Source organism: Pomacea canaliculata, linkage group LG10, assembly GCF_003073045.1.
Source record: "Pomacea canaliculata isolate SZHN2017 linkage group LG10, ASM307304v1, whole genome shotgun sequence".
NCBI lineage: Eukaryota > Metazoa > Mollusca > Gastropoda > Architaenioglossa > Ampullariidae > Pomacea > Pomacea canaliculata.
The window spans coordinates 3,283,011-3,297,500 of record NC_037599.1 but is presented as its reverse complement, the minus strand read 5'-3'; the positions used below and the strand labels follow the sequence as shown (position 1 = coordinate 3,297,500).

Sequence of the window (14,490 nt, the reverse complement as noted above, 5' to 3'; positions counted from 1 at the left end):
TTTGTATTTGTTTTAAGATGTTGTCTTTTAAAAAAAAAATCTATCATGCTGCAAATGTTTCATAAAATATAGAGCTTTATTCTGACTTCAATCAATCAGCCAAACATGTAGAACAAGTTGCACATCTGGCAGAAAAATATATGCATTGCACAAACTACATACATGACACTTTAAGGATGTAATTAAAGCGACAATGTGAATAAAACATCTCTAAAAGGCATAGATGGGACAATTTCAGACCTGCATTCAGACCAGAACACATTTGCACGCCCAACACCACATTATTACAAGAAAATATAGCCAAATGCCAAAAATGCAACATAAAGAATCTCTTAAATATGAAAGTGTTTCTTTGAATCTTGCCTAAAATCCAAATCTTCAATGCACCATGTTGTCTTCAGCAATGACATGCACCATCTTCAATGTTTTTCCTAAAATATCTATTTATACTAAGTTGAAAATCACTATAAATAATAATAAAAAAATAAAAAGGTCAAATCTTCAAGTTAATATATGAACAAATTTTCTTTTGTTAAAAAACAGCAGCTTTAACTAATCTTCCACACAAAGAAACTAATAAAATGTGAAACAGCTAAAAAATGCTGAGCAAACTAATTTACATCTGAAAAGTGAAAAAATAGCTATTTTGCATGCATGTTTCAGCACAAAAAAATTTTTCCCCACTACAGAATATTGCAGCACTTGTTTCTCCCACCCCTTAAACTGCATCCCTTAACCACAATCCCTGCTCAAATGTAATAGCAGTCATGTGGTAGACCTCATGGTATTGCCAGGTTTTAACGCGTCGATCTCGCAACCAGCTTGTGATGAAACTGGCTCTCGGTGTTCCAGTAACTGAACGCAGTTGCTGCAAGCATGTATCAATGCATGGGGCCAAGATAAATGCATCACTACCTGATACAAAACAATCCTCTCTTCACCTTCTCAGACACTTAGAGAAGCAAAACTCATCTAGGCTTAGAACATAGGCTACTATAAATCTTAAACAGAATAAAAGCAATCTTGAAGTACTCTCAAAAGAATGCAGTTTACAAACATCTTCAACTGCTTTCTTTGTCTCTCAACAGGATCTTAAAAGGGCAAGGTTTCTTTGCGAATATGGAACAAATCATATGCGACAATAAAGACTAGCTGCAGGTGTTTTTGTCTGAAATCTGCCATATTATGTTAGAATAAAAATATAAACCCCCCCATCAAAAAAAAAAAAAGGTAAAAGGGTCCCTACCTCCAAAATAGGAAACATTCATGATACACATGCAAAAATAGTCAATCCATCTTTTGTCAATATTATTGCTCATCCAAGAACACTGTATAATAAATATAAATCTAACATCAAAGTCATTAGAATGGTAAAGAGCCAAATGATTGGTATTCTATGCATCGGAAAGAGGGTAAGAGGAAAATTCAAAATATGCCATTTTAAAAGGCTTGTGCTGCATTGACTTAAAAGTCATCAATAACAAATCAACACAGCTATCTCCATCAAAAGGCTAAAAAAAAATTTTCTATTAAAGAAAACACTTCATAATTTTTGCAGATAATTTATTGATTTTAAAAAAACTAATTATTTTTTTTTACATCTGCAACGTATGCTCTTGGCTATTGAATGACCCCAACCCTTACTCATGAAGTTTGGCCAAATGAAGGCAATAAGACCAACACAAAATGTAGCAATATAAAAAGGATTGTTTACTGCTGATGCGCTTGGAAGCATTTTATACAGGCATATTAAAATGCAAACAAATCCAGCAATTTGAAAGTGATCACAAAATGCCTTAAGCAGATTTCAGTAAGTCCAAGTAAAATCCTTTTCTGATGACAGTGGAAGAGACAGAAACCATTTGCAAAAGTGTTGGCACAACTGAAACTTCATTGGTACGGGCTACTGTTTCTGAAAAACACTGACCCCCAAACTTTCCTTTTGCAGATCTTCCTAGTTTAAGGCTTAGCTTTGTAAAGATGGCAGTATAGAAACTGAAAGGTGTGCACAAAGCTCTTTGATGAAAAAAGCAAGCTAGAACTGAAGCTACATGTTTATGAGAGTTCTCCCAAACTGAACAGCGTGACAGCATAAAATCTTTCTAACAGGAAAGTCTGGTCGGATTAGTTTGTGTTTACCCTGTATAGTTTAAAGTTGTTAACCTTTAAGTTCTTGCAGAACACATGCCTTGCTATCTAGAAATTGCCCTAAATTGATGCATTCATCAGCACCCATTTTCTAGCACAGAGGAAAAAAAGAAATAAACAGTCCTCAATCGCACGCTTCAGACTGTTACTTGTCATGACATAAAACTAGCTGGAATAGGAAAAAAAAAAACAACAAACAAAAAAACTCACATCTCTTGAAATCGTGTCTGAAAACCCTATTCAAAAGTCTGTAAAAAAGTTTCCAAACAGCTAGAAATAAAAGTTTATGGGAAATAAAACAATCCTACTTGGCCCGAAAGCCATGGCAAGCCTTCCTTAGCCAGTAAATATGGAAGACAACTCCCATGCGCAGCAGCAGAAACCAACTTCAGTAGCATAAATTTTATACTATGGTGTTATTTTCAGCTAAGCGATCAAATGCACAAATGTATATATAACATTCTCCAAAAATTATCTCAATCAAGCAGGTAGAATAGATCTGGCGATGTACCCTGTTCGCATCACAAGACAAGGCTTAATGCTAGCAGCAGCCAGTGACTTAATATCAGTAAATGTTTTCCTTCTTTTTTTTCAATAAACCAGAATCTTATCGGTTAAACCTGATTATCGTAATTGCTCAACAAACTTGCACTGACATGCACATACACCAGGAGACAACAGTTTCAGACCACACTCACAAAAGATTTAACTGTACACAGAGAACAACACAACCTTTGCTTATTAGACCTGCTGAGTGCATGGAAGACACATTCAACTATTATGGTTGGCACTGGCTGCGTTCCCAAAGCAGCCTCTACACAAATATCACGTAACCTATAGGAAGCAAAGAACCCTGCTGTCATCACTATGGAGACACTTGTTCAGCATGGACAGGCACAATTTTGGCACCCAGTCCATGTTTCACATAGTTATTCAGAATACTGGACAATGAATTACTACCTCACTTAACACATTCAGAGAAATGCTAATATATTTTCAAGATTTTCTGCATTAGAACAAATTGCATTTGCAGCAGAGATATATTACAAAACTCCCAAAAGCACAGCGAAAGTGAACAGCTAATGAGCTGCCAAAGTAATTATCTTCTACACCACCTTAACTGTTTTACAATATTCAGGAACACCTCTGAAGAATTGAAGGCACTCAGAACTTTCCAGAGCCTCAGTGTGCCAAGAAAAACATAAGATGCAGCTTTCTGAAGTAACACAGCTTGGTTGTCTTTGTGTCTCTCTGCTAAAGATTTGACACAGCTTGGTCTTCTTTGTGTCTCTCTACTAACAATTTGAGGGAAAAAAAAATTCCAGTGATCCAACATTTGCACATTTACAAAAACACCTGCATAATACATAGCACTGTATGCTCAGAACTGACATTCAAAGTATGAATGAAGAAATAAGTGTGCTCTTATTATAGTGAACAAACAGGATACCAATACATTTCTAGTTCACATATTTGGCACTTAAAACATTTACAGTAGGAGACAAAATACAGTTGTGGGAATTAACTCTTCTGGTCACGTTTACCTCTTCTGGCAAGTTTCTTAACAGATGCACAAAAATACGGTCATCATCAATTGATAAAGCAGATACAGAGGTCATGAATTAAATGCACAAAAAGTCTTCCTGAATCACAGAGACCGAGAGACACTGCAGACTCAGGAAAAGGATCCCGGCACACTCTATATTGCAATCACTACTATCATATGACAGTATTAAATCCAGTAGTCTACCATTTTATGATGCCACCCTTTCCTGCACTCACGACCACTTACACCACATATCCTGCAGTTCACACAATTTGTGAATGACTCCGTAACCACAAACCATTCTGTGACCTTGCCCTCATTAGTAGATCCGCTCATACACTTGTAAACAGATCCACCATTTGTCAAGCACAACCCAAGGGTTTCAGAAGACTGCTATCATTCTGCTGTGCCTCTAATGCCCTGTAGAGGTTGGAATTGGGAGTTAACAGAAATGACAGCTCACGTATTCTGCAAAAATATACTCAATTCTTTTTTCTGTAGCATTCCTTGGTGCTGCAATGTTAACAGTTGACAAGTCCTGTAAATATTGCCACTGCAACATCCTCACAAATCTGACTTCACCATGCCTGCACCACATACCTGCCACTGATGATACAGTTTGTGATGATGCAATGATTACAACAGACCAAAAGCCTATCAAATAGAGTTCACAATTTTTTTTTTTAAACAAGCAAAGAGAAAATATCTACATACTTCTGAGTACTTGATGTTACAATGTTACTCCAACAATCTACCATAAAAAAACCCATGTGATGATCTCTATTCCCAGAATCCAAGCTTTGCATGTGATTGTTCACAAAATGTGTTTTTACAAGACAAGCTTATTTGTGTTTTTGTTTTTTTAATGGGAGGTTTTTTTTCTTTGCTGGGTAGCTATAACAAAGGTAAAATGTAGAATAAAAAAAGGAAAGAAAACATACACATGTATATATACTCATCACATACACTCTTGTCAAATTCTTGGAAGAACAGTGCACAAGCAAGCATTTATAAATCATTTAAAGTTTTTTCCCCCAGGAAATTAAGAGTTGCTGAAAAGACACAAAAACGATAAAATTTGGATAAAGTGCTCCACTGGAAGGATACAGTGGAAAAATGTCTGCAACAAAATTAAACCCATAACCCAAACAAGAAATCTAATTTTTAAAAACAAGTCTAAATTATGTAAGTGTTTACAAGAAAATTTATGCTCATCACACAATCTGGATATGACAAAAGCCAAATAAAATTAGCAGCATCAAAAGTGCTTAACAAATGTAACTTTATGGGATGATAAAAAAAAAAAAAAAATGTAAAAAATACACAAAATAAACTGCCTTCTGAGCTGGTGAGTGCATAATGTACTGGAATGTGCACAATCTATTGAAGAAATGGTTAGGACTTTTCTGACTAAAAAAAGAAAAAAACGCAAAAAAAAAAAAAGGCGCTGTCTTCAGCTGAAAACAATATGCTGTGACCCCTGTTTTCTGCTCTCTCTCCCTTAATGATACCAAAGAGGCACCTATACAATCATACAGACTTTATAAAATGAGCAGGTCAAAACTAGCCTTCAAAAATTCTGAAACAAAAGGTTCTCTGCCCCAAAAGGTAAATGTTTAAAAATCACTAAAATTTTTTTGTTGAATTATTTAAATTAGTAAAAACCGAAAAAGAAGAGTATGGCACATGCCTGTAATTAAACAATCACATGATAAAATATATTTTAAATATATATACTATAGAGAACTGTAAGGAGGAGGGCTGTAATAACTGGAGGGGTAGCAGTTAAAATCAAACTCACGATGCAAGAGTTGTGAAGACGGGAAGAGTTCCTGAATGTGAAAGCTGGGGAAAAAGTGCTTTGGAACAAAAAAGGATTAGGGCCATGATATTTCCTTTATATAAGTGGGCTTAAAAACAAAAACAGGTACATTTTTAAGCACAAGAAATTTTGTTTTAGATCTTGATTTTTATCCTACAATAACAATAATAATTTTTGTTAGTCATGTAATGAAACAATATACAGAAAGTGATTGAGACACGCATGCATAAAATTTTATGTAATGACCAGTGTTGATGTGACATCTCTGTTCTCAGCCAATGATTTACAGATGTAAATGAGTCAGAATGAGCAAGACTTATGCTACTAGATGACTAGATATTTTTTAACAGCAAAGAATATCAAAACAAGACTGAGACAGCAAAGAAGTTCGGTGCAGTTCTTGCGAGGCAGCAATCATACTGATGCAAACCAATAAAAAACAAAATTTATTTGGCTAGAAACCTTCTGCACTGCTGACCAACTTTTTGCACAGCTTTAGGTTACAGGTGCTCTTTAAACTGGTAAGCTGCTGCTATGCAACCCTTTTGAGATGGCAATGAAAAAAAATAAAAGAAAAGCATGCACATTCAGTTTTCCTTCTACCTCCACCAAAGAAAAACTAATTATCAGAGAGAAAGGAAACTGATCCCCCCCCCCCAAAAAAACACAAAACAAAACCCAACCCCCCCTCAAAACATCACCCATATGATAGTCAAAGATGTCACCCACAAAGGAATGGTGTATGAATGGTGCCAAAAAAATCCAAAACAACAAAAAGCAAAATGAAGCATGAAATAAAAATCAATATAAAAGTCTCTATGCTAGGCACAAATCCACAGGAAAAAGGCCTAGCAGTCAAACATGTTTAGATGACTTCTGATTTGATAAAATACATCCCCAGCCATATCAAAATCCTATTAAAAGCATCATCAGTACTATATAATCAGACAATTTTGTAAGTTTATCTCTAAGCCACCAAACTGTGCTCAAAAGCCGAACATGTGTCGCTGCCTTTTACAGATTTTTGAATGAAGTGGTTATCAACAGTCAAACAGTGTTATACCACAGCACACATTACACACAAAATTACTGTCAATACATATTAGATATATATATGTGTGTGTGTGTGTGCATAAAAGAAGCGAGCTACAGATGCACAAAACAAACCTCTGCAAGATGCAGAGACAGGGAGTTAACTCTAGGGAGGTCACATGAACAGCTATCCCTCTGCCCTGAGATATCACACATACATGTAACATTGTACTATTCACAAAGATACTTGCTGCGACAAGCAAGTGTGTTATATCAGTTTAATGTCCAGCTGGATTGAGGCAGTGACCTCAGAAACAACCATGTACACAACTACATCTAGCAGAAACCTTTCAGCATCAATCAAGATATTTTTCACAGTAGACGCTACCCATAATGTGTGGATATGGTCCTCAAGTTTTCTACCATGTAAAACCTTTCACATACAATTTTACCAACAGCCCAGCTTATCTGAAATAATAGGAATGTGGTTGGTTATCAAGTTTTTGTTATTCTTGTTCTTCTGTTAAAAAAAGTCTTTGTGACAGTGGCATAAATTTCTCTCCACCCACTCCACTTTCACAACTTGCATTTGTGACTATTATTTACCAACACTTCACCAAACAAAAAATCCCTAACAAATAACATGACCTAATTTTAACAGAAATATCCATGCTAGTGAAAACTGCTATTCATCAAACAAGAACCATTGCTGCAAGGTGTTTGTCTTACATGATCAATATTTGATGCACCGATAAGAAAAATGTTCTTAACGTAATTTTGCCATGGACTTAAAATAAAGATGGCAACATGGCCATCATGAGCAAGAACACCTTATTATTTCTGGTATTAAGAACACACACAGAGCAGTATATTTAAAAGAGTACTAGACCATGGTCCCACAGTGCACACACAGGCTCAACACATATCATCATAGGCACTCTCCCTCTAGTTCTCCCTTCTTGGTCTTTTCTTCTTACTCTTGGGAGCCTCTGTCCAAGAATCTGAAATAAAATTTATAAAAGATAAGATGGTTTTTTTTCTGGACGTAAAATGTTTTCCTACCCCAACCCACTTTCACACTCACTCTTTCTATACCAGTGAAACCAGCCCCAAAGCCACCTAATGCAGCCAGATGTAGCAAAAGAAATGATCTTTCATGAACATAGCTAACACAGTCACGAGAGCTGGGTGCTAACACTTGGCACTCAGCTATGTTACTGATATTTTATGAGCATTTTAAATAATTGCTAGGTGTAAGCAGCTAGTCTGCACAACTGGGCACCTGGCCCCAAGTGGTTAACAATGATCATTATTGGAATTAAAAAAACAAATTTTTAGAACTTCGCCACTCCTGGGTAGAGTATGGAAAATTCAAATGCTAAGAGTGGCCAGTGGTGATAAAAAATTTCTACAAAAAGAAAATCCTATACCTGATGAACCTCCCAACTCATCAAAGCTCACTGGAGCAACAGGCTTGGTTGCTGAAGGCTCCGTGGTAGCGGTCTCTGGTGGAGGAGCTCTGCTTTCTAAAGCAGCAGCAGGCTTTGTTTCTACTGTGGCAGAAGCCTGGCTTTTTGATGCAGCTGCAGGCTTGCTAGCAGAAACCTTGTTTTTCTCTGACTTTGTGGCCTTTACTTTGATGGGTTCTGCAGCTTTGATGTCTTCAGCTGGTTTTACGTTCATGACATGCTCCTCCTTTGCTTGCTGGAAAATAGAAAAATAAAAAAAAAAAAAAAAAAATAATCAAGTATTTCATGGGTCAACTCTAAAAACTAAATTTCTGATCATGTGCACACGATGAGGACATCAGATCCTCAGTTATATACTTTGCACCTGGAAATCAATGTCACCAATCAACTATTCTTACTTCAGAACTGCATGGGAGGTTTTTTGCAGCAGCAACATGAAAAAGGGATGTAAAAATCAGCAAAGGCTCTAAAAGTTTCATATAAAAGTCTATTTTTCTAGAAGAGTTTGTATCATTTACAAGTTTTATTAGTTTGCCATAAGGATGGACACCAGTTAAATTGCTGGCACTGCCAGGTTTTGTTACGACACTAAGCCTTCCAAAACAAACTGTACCAACCTGAGCAGAAACTCCAGTATCACCAGAGTCACTTTTCCCTTTCTTTTTCTTTGGACTAGTGGCAGGCTTTACCTCTGCTGGAGGCAAAACTTCCTTTGCCTGGTCCACTTTGGCTTTGCGAATAGAACTAGTATCTTTTGAATCTTTTGTTGTGGCCTGTGCAGCATCTTTATTTGTGGCCTGGGGGGTAACTGCAACTGCTGTGGCAACTGGGATAGTTTTCTTCTCTTTCTTTTTGTTCTTCTTACTCTGACTCACCTCAAATTCCTGAATGTAGTGAGTAAAAATAATGGGTTATCCGTTAAGCTCCTCATAACTCTAAATAAAATCATAACACATTCACAAAACCTAAACTGATGCAGTATTTCTAAAGCTGTGTATGCTCTAGACATTGCCAAACACGAGAATAACAATACCAAAGTGAGCAGCATGGTTCTGGATATAACAAAGTTTGTTCAGCTGCACATCAGGTAAGCCAGTATGAACTGCATTACAGTAATTCACTCTGGAGAGAATGTGTGACACTACAGATTGCTGGCCACATCTAGAGACAAATACTGATAAATCTTCTATGTGGTAGGTGAAGGTCTCATATTTTACAACGCTGGTTGATGTATATGTCCAATGTCAGTTGCGTTTAAGAACACACCAATGTTAAAGACGGAATCAGAAAATACTATCAGATATTTTGAAAACGAGAGTGAAAATACTACTACTGTTGTGCAGTTTATGCTTTGTATTAATCAGCATAAACTCAGTGTTATCACTCTTCCTTTCCATGCTTCCACTTGTTCATAACAGCATGTAATACCCTCAACAAGACCAGTGAGACTAGAAAAGCAGCAGAATTATATAACTGAGAGTCATCCGCAGAGGGATGACAAAGATGACCGTAAAATCAAATAATGGAACCTAATGGCTGAATTTATTAAACAGAACTTACACTAATATGGAACCCTAAGGAAAACCACACCTAAGGAAAGCAGTGATAGCCCTAATGTTTCCAATAGTCACCAACTGTACATGATGTATCATTTGAGCCAACTGAGCACTAAACCCCAAAAGCCATTGAAAGCAGTCCACATTAACCCACATGGTCAATGGTATCAAACATTGCAGAGAAGTGCTGAAGACAGGCATCATGGCTAGGTGCATTCTAGAGATTGTTCATCACTTGAACTAAAGCAGTCCGTGTTTTACAACTTGTGAAATGATGACTGGTAAAGCCCCCAAATATCATCACCTTCTGTGTGAGCATGAACCACTACAGGACAATACCTTCAAGTACTATCAAGAAAATTGTGATTAGATTCTGGTCTGTAGTTTTTGAATGATCAATAATAGAAAGTAGATTTCCGTAATATATATATATACTAATTCAAAAATAATAAACAAAAACCACCAACTAAAATATCCAACAAATTATTGCATGTTTTTGCTGGATATATCAAGTTTACAAGAATATAACCACTCAAAAAAAAAACCTGAAAGATAGATAAGTTATACCTCAGTCACACGATCCTGAACACCAGAGGCTGACATTGGTTTCTCTACGTCTATCTTGATTGCTTCAGGTGATGCAGCAGCTTCTCCTGTAAAAACTGCCCGAACTGGTTCAATTTTGGGTTCCTCAACTGGCTTGGCCTGTGAAATGATAATAAATGTTTAAAGGTTTAAGCTCACAATGTCATGTTGGTACATACATATGCCTAATTAGCTTATGGTTTCAGCTCTCCCATTGGCTGAAGCCTTCACAATCAGTGTGCATCCATGTACATGCCTCATGTCTATGTTGTTCACCTCTTTTCTGTGCATACATATTGACAATGGAAGGTGGGTATCTACTCAGATTGCACTGAGCTTTACTCTATCATTAGAAAAAAATTGCATCCCACTGGACCTTTAACAATTTTGTCAAAAGAGGGACTTAATCTAGGTTTAGTTACTGGCAAATAAAATGTTGCATTTAGAAACTCATTTCTCTACAAGTTACTTTTCTTAGTATAAATATAATGACAGGATATCCAATCTTTTCCAAATATAATTTTTTGTGGTGAAGCACACAAAACATATCAATAAGAAGCTATGACCTATGCTTTTCCAACAGTATGGGGTGGCAAAGTCCTTAGAAATCTTATGTATCTTGCAATGCCCCACATTCTGGATAATCATTATTCACTTTAGGATGATTTAAACTTACCATAGTGACTTAATAACATACCAAGTTTACCCTGCAGCCCTAACTCAAACAGATTTGTGTCATCTCACGTGTGAATTTTCTAAAAGAACACTCTATTGCTTAAGGTAAGAACAGTTAATTTCTTCTATAATGACAGTAATTGATAATGTAAACATCTGATTTTTATACTTTGGTAACACATATTCCTAAAGTGACTAAAATGTGAAGTAAAGGGTGTGCCTGAAAGGGAGGTAATCCCTGTGCATACAGAATTTTCACCCAGCGTCAACTTTCACAGCTTCATCTGCCATAATTTCTTTAAGAGGCCTTTTCCCCCCCTTTCCTTTCTATTCAGTGAAAAGTTGATCACAGTTTATATATAGCATGTACCAAAAACTAGGTAGCCTGCTAGATCCCCAGCTCAATTCAGCTCATTCTCAACAATTTGAGTCCGCAGCACAGAAACCTGATTTTTCATAATGGTCATCAACTGTTTCTCACAAGACCAACCTTAGACACTTTCTTCTTTTTCTTGGTCTTCTGATCAGCAGGTGCACTCCCATTGTCCAACTCCATCTCCTCACTCTTTCTGCGTTCATCTGAGTCAACTTTCCCTGTTTTCTCATCTTTCTTGGGCTTCTGCTTCTTGTCTTTGCGTGATCGCTGGGTCTCCCATTGACCTGGCAGCAAAACAAACTGCACTTGCCTGATATGTTTATGCTCACATACATTAAAAGTAAGTTTATAATAAAAAAAATAAAATAAATGTTAAATTAAATGTTTAAGATCAGCCCCTTTAAATCTAAAATCACTTAGTTCACTTAATCATGCACCAAATTTCTGCATTTTTTTTTCCAAGAATTTTTAATGCACTCTCTTTCTCTCTAAAAAAAATAAAAGGCAATTCCTATTTGCAAGATGTGAGGTCAATAGGTTTCCAATGTTGTACTTTGTGTAATGACAAATAAAAATACTAAACAGTACTAATGAACAGCATTAATGATCAATATTCTCTAAAAGATAACTATGCCTGGAAACCCCCCCGGATAACCTGCTGGTCCCAAGCCTGGATAAAGGAGGAGGGATGGGCGTGGGGCTAGCAACCCCACCCTGTAAACAGACCTCTGCTACAGAAACCGTGTGGTGTAGTTGCAGCCTTATGCTCCACTGGGGGTGATTAGGAACAAGAAGAAGAATTCTCTAAAAGATGCCAAACTTATAATGGTTTTGAGAAAAATTTCTGAAAAAACATGTTTATAATCTTGTTCCCCTATCCAGAGTAAACTATCATATGATAATGATGGAACTTTTAGATGAATAAATGAATACTGTGAAAGTAAGTGGCTTCAAGCTGGTAATGTGGTACTCTACCATCCTCTTCCTCTGTCCTTTTTCCCTTGCCCGTTGATGCAGAGCTTCCCCCCTTTGTCTTGACTTCATCTTGCACATCAATGGCAACTTTCTTTGACTGCAAATAATGTGTTAATTGAATTCTACATGTGCACATATAGGTCTCAACTATAAGCTCAAGTTTTTATGAGTATTAAACACCTAATAAAGAAATAAGACAACTCTCACATAACTGATCAAAACAATAAATAAAAGCCCTCACCAACTCTTTTACCTAAAAAGAAAGAAAAAAAAGTTTCTAAAAATGTGCTAGATTTACAAGGTAAAGCTAGTGAAGTTGTAAAAAGTGCAGGTTACTGGAAAATTTTAATCAGTGCCACTTTGTAGTGAATAATAAAACAACTCTAAAATCTTTAATGATAAAGACAAAAAAAAAAAGTCCAACAATGAGTACATCCTGAAAAAAGCAATAACTGGAAAAAAAGTAGAAAAACACCTGTCAGGTCACTGACAAAAATCAATAAGTCACCCATACTATGCAAGCCCAATATACCTACAAGCATACGCTTTAACCCACTGCACCTCGTGTAATAAATTCCAAACACTGTTGCATTAATTCAAATTAAACAAAATCTTGCATGATGTCTGTAGTTATAATTCAGGCCCAGCATGTTAAATCTGTCTCTATTTTACTGCTCTAAGTATAAGCAACGTCTGGATAAAACTAGTTATTACTCAGCAGAAAAGCAAAATGCATCAACATTTCCTGCATGCGTGTAAAAGTGCACATTTGTGTGCACAAACACTCTCACATGCACAAACTCTTTCTCTCATGTAAAGTAAAATAAACAAAACAGTTATACCTTACCTTCTCTTTCTTTCCTTCAGTCTTGGGAGTAGCAGTCTCTGTCTTGGGTGATTTTCCATCAGAGGGTTTTGCTTTAGGTGAAGGTTTGGTCACTTTCGGAGTGGGTGGTTTGGAGCCAGTCTCCTCATGCACCTCAGCAACAACATGCCCATTTGTTTGGCCTTTTAGCTGCTGTACATATTTGGGAATTTACATAAAATACACAGCAGTGTGCAAAAGCATGTAGGCACGTAAAGGTAAATACAAATATTGTTTTCCAGCACCCGTGCTTTATTAATCAAACACCTGTTACAGTCACTATACTTAAATAAGTACTTGCAATATTTCCCCCTAAAGTTAATAATCTTAGTCATGTCATCGCTAACACAAAATCCAACCTACCCCAACACCATTTACTCCATCTTAAACTATGCAAATTAGTTTGCAATGATATCTACAGCAAAACAAGTTTGTTACCACTGCCAAAGAACTGGTTCATCCTCAAGAATTACCTTAGCAATGAGGCAGCTGTTGCTTTTTCGCCAACATTACCATATCAGTATAAGCACTTTCACTCCCCTTTTTAGGCAAGCACAGAGAGAGGTTTGTTTTTGTAATTTTATCAAGAAAAAAATATTTTCTGAATAAAATGAGGTTCTGCCGCTAATGGTCACGTATACCATAACCAGCATTAAGAACTGCAAGAATATAAACTAAAACGTAAACCTGCTCATACAGAACACGTTTCTGCCTGCACTTCGCAGATTGTGACGTGGTAACGTAGTGTAGCTTCACTCTAAAGCCATCAGATCTTTAGTTAGCTTTGCTCTCGATGTTCCTATGTTGTGACTATAATATGCAGCAATGATCTTATATAATAAAAGGAACGTCGAAATTTTAACGCTCTTCTTATGCTGTATATATAAAATAATATTAGAACCAATTTAAAGGTATGTCAAGGCTGTGACACACTATTGTTGATTTGAATCCTGCGTTGAAAGTACAAGAAATCGTTTTTAACAACTGATGAAACATGATGCATTCATCTAATTCTAAATCATGTGCATTAACATATGTGAGTTATTTTGCACAAACCTTTCCTTTCTTTCCTCTTTTCTGATTCTGTTTTCTTTCATCCTCGAAATCGAAGCTTGGTGGCTGGGGTGGAGATTTAAAGCCATATGTAAAAACAAATAATGCAAAGATAACAACACCTAGTACAGGTAAAGCCACATTTGCTGACACAACTTCTGACAATTCCATGCTTCTGTTGGAAGAAACACACTTTGTATGTCGCGTAAGACAGCAAAATATGGACTACACAACTAGCTGGGGCGAACTGCTTCGGCCACTAATCTTTGAAGATTTCGTGCTGACGTCGCTTGCTGTCCACGTCATCAAATATTGCGTATTGTAGACTTACTGATAATAAATAAATTCAAACTCGATTCTACAAACAGGGTAGCTTTAATTTTTTTAT

At 36.5% G+C, this 14,490-nt stretch overlaps 1 protein-coding gene across 2 annotated transcripts; it reads right to left on the bottom strand.

Moving 5' to 3' along the window:
• Nucleotides 1-57: 57 nt before the first annotated feature.
• Nucleotides 58-14,403, bottom strand: LOC112574455 (transcriptional regulatory protein AlgP-like). Of its 2 annotated transcripts, none has more exons than XM_025255539.1 (8): nt 14,106-14,403; nt 13,032-13,199; nt 12,185-12,281; nt 11,324-11,493; nt 10,141-10,278; nt 8,635-8,901; nt 7,979-8,252; nt 58-7,549 (listed from the first exon to the last, which is right to left on the bottom strand). In XM_025255539.1, the coding sequence occupies exons 1-8, from the start codon at nt 14,271-14,273 to the stop codon at nt 7,494-7,496; spliced, it is 1,338 nt and encodes a 445-aa protein (XP_025111324.1). In that variant the 5' UTR covers nt 14,274-14,403; the 3' UTR covers nt 58-7,493. The 2 variants fall into 2 exon arrangements, with proteins under 2 accessions (XP_025111324.1, XP_025111323.1); XM_025255538.1 differs by having other exon boundaries at nt 13,032-13,202; nt 14,106-14,401.
• Between the last annotated feature and the right edge of the window lie 87 nt (nt 14,404-14,490).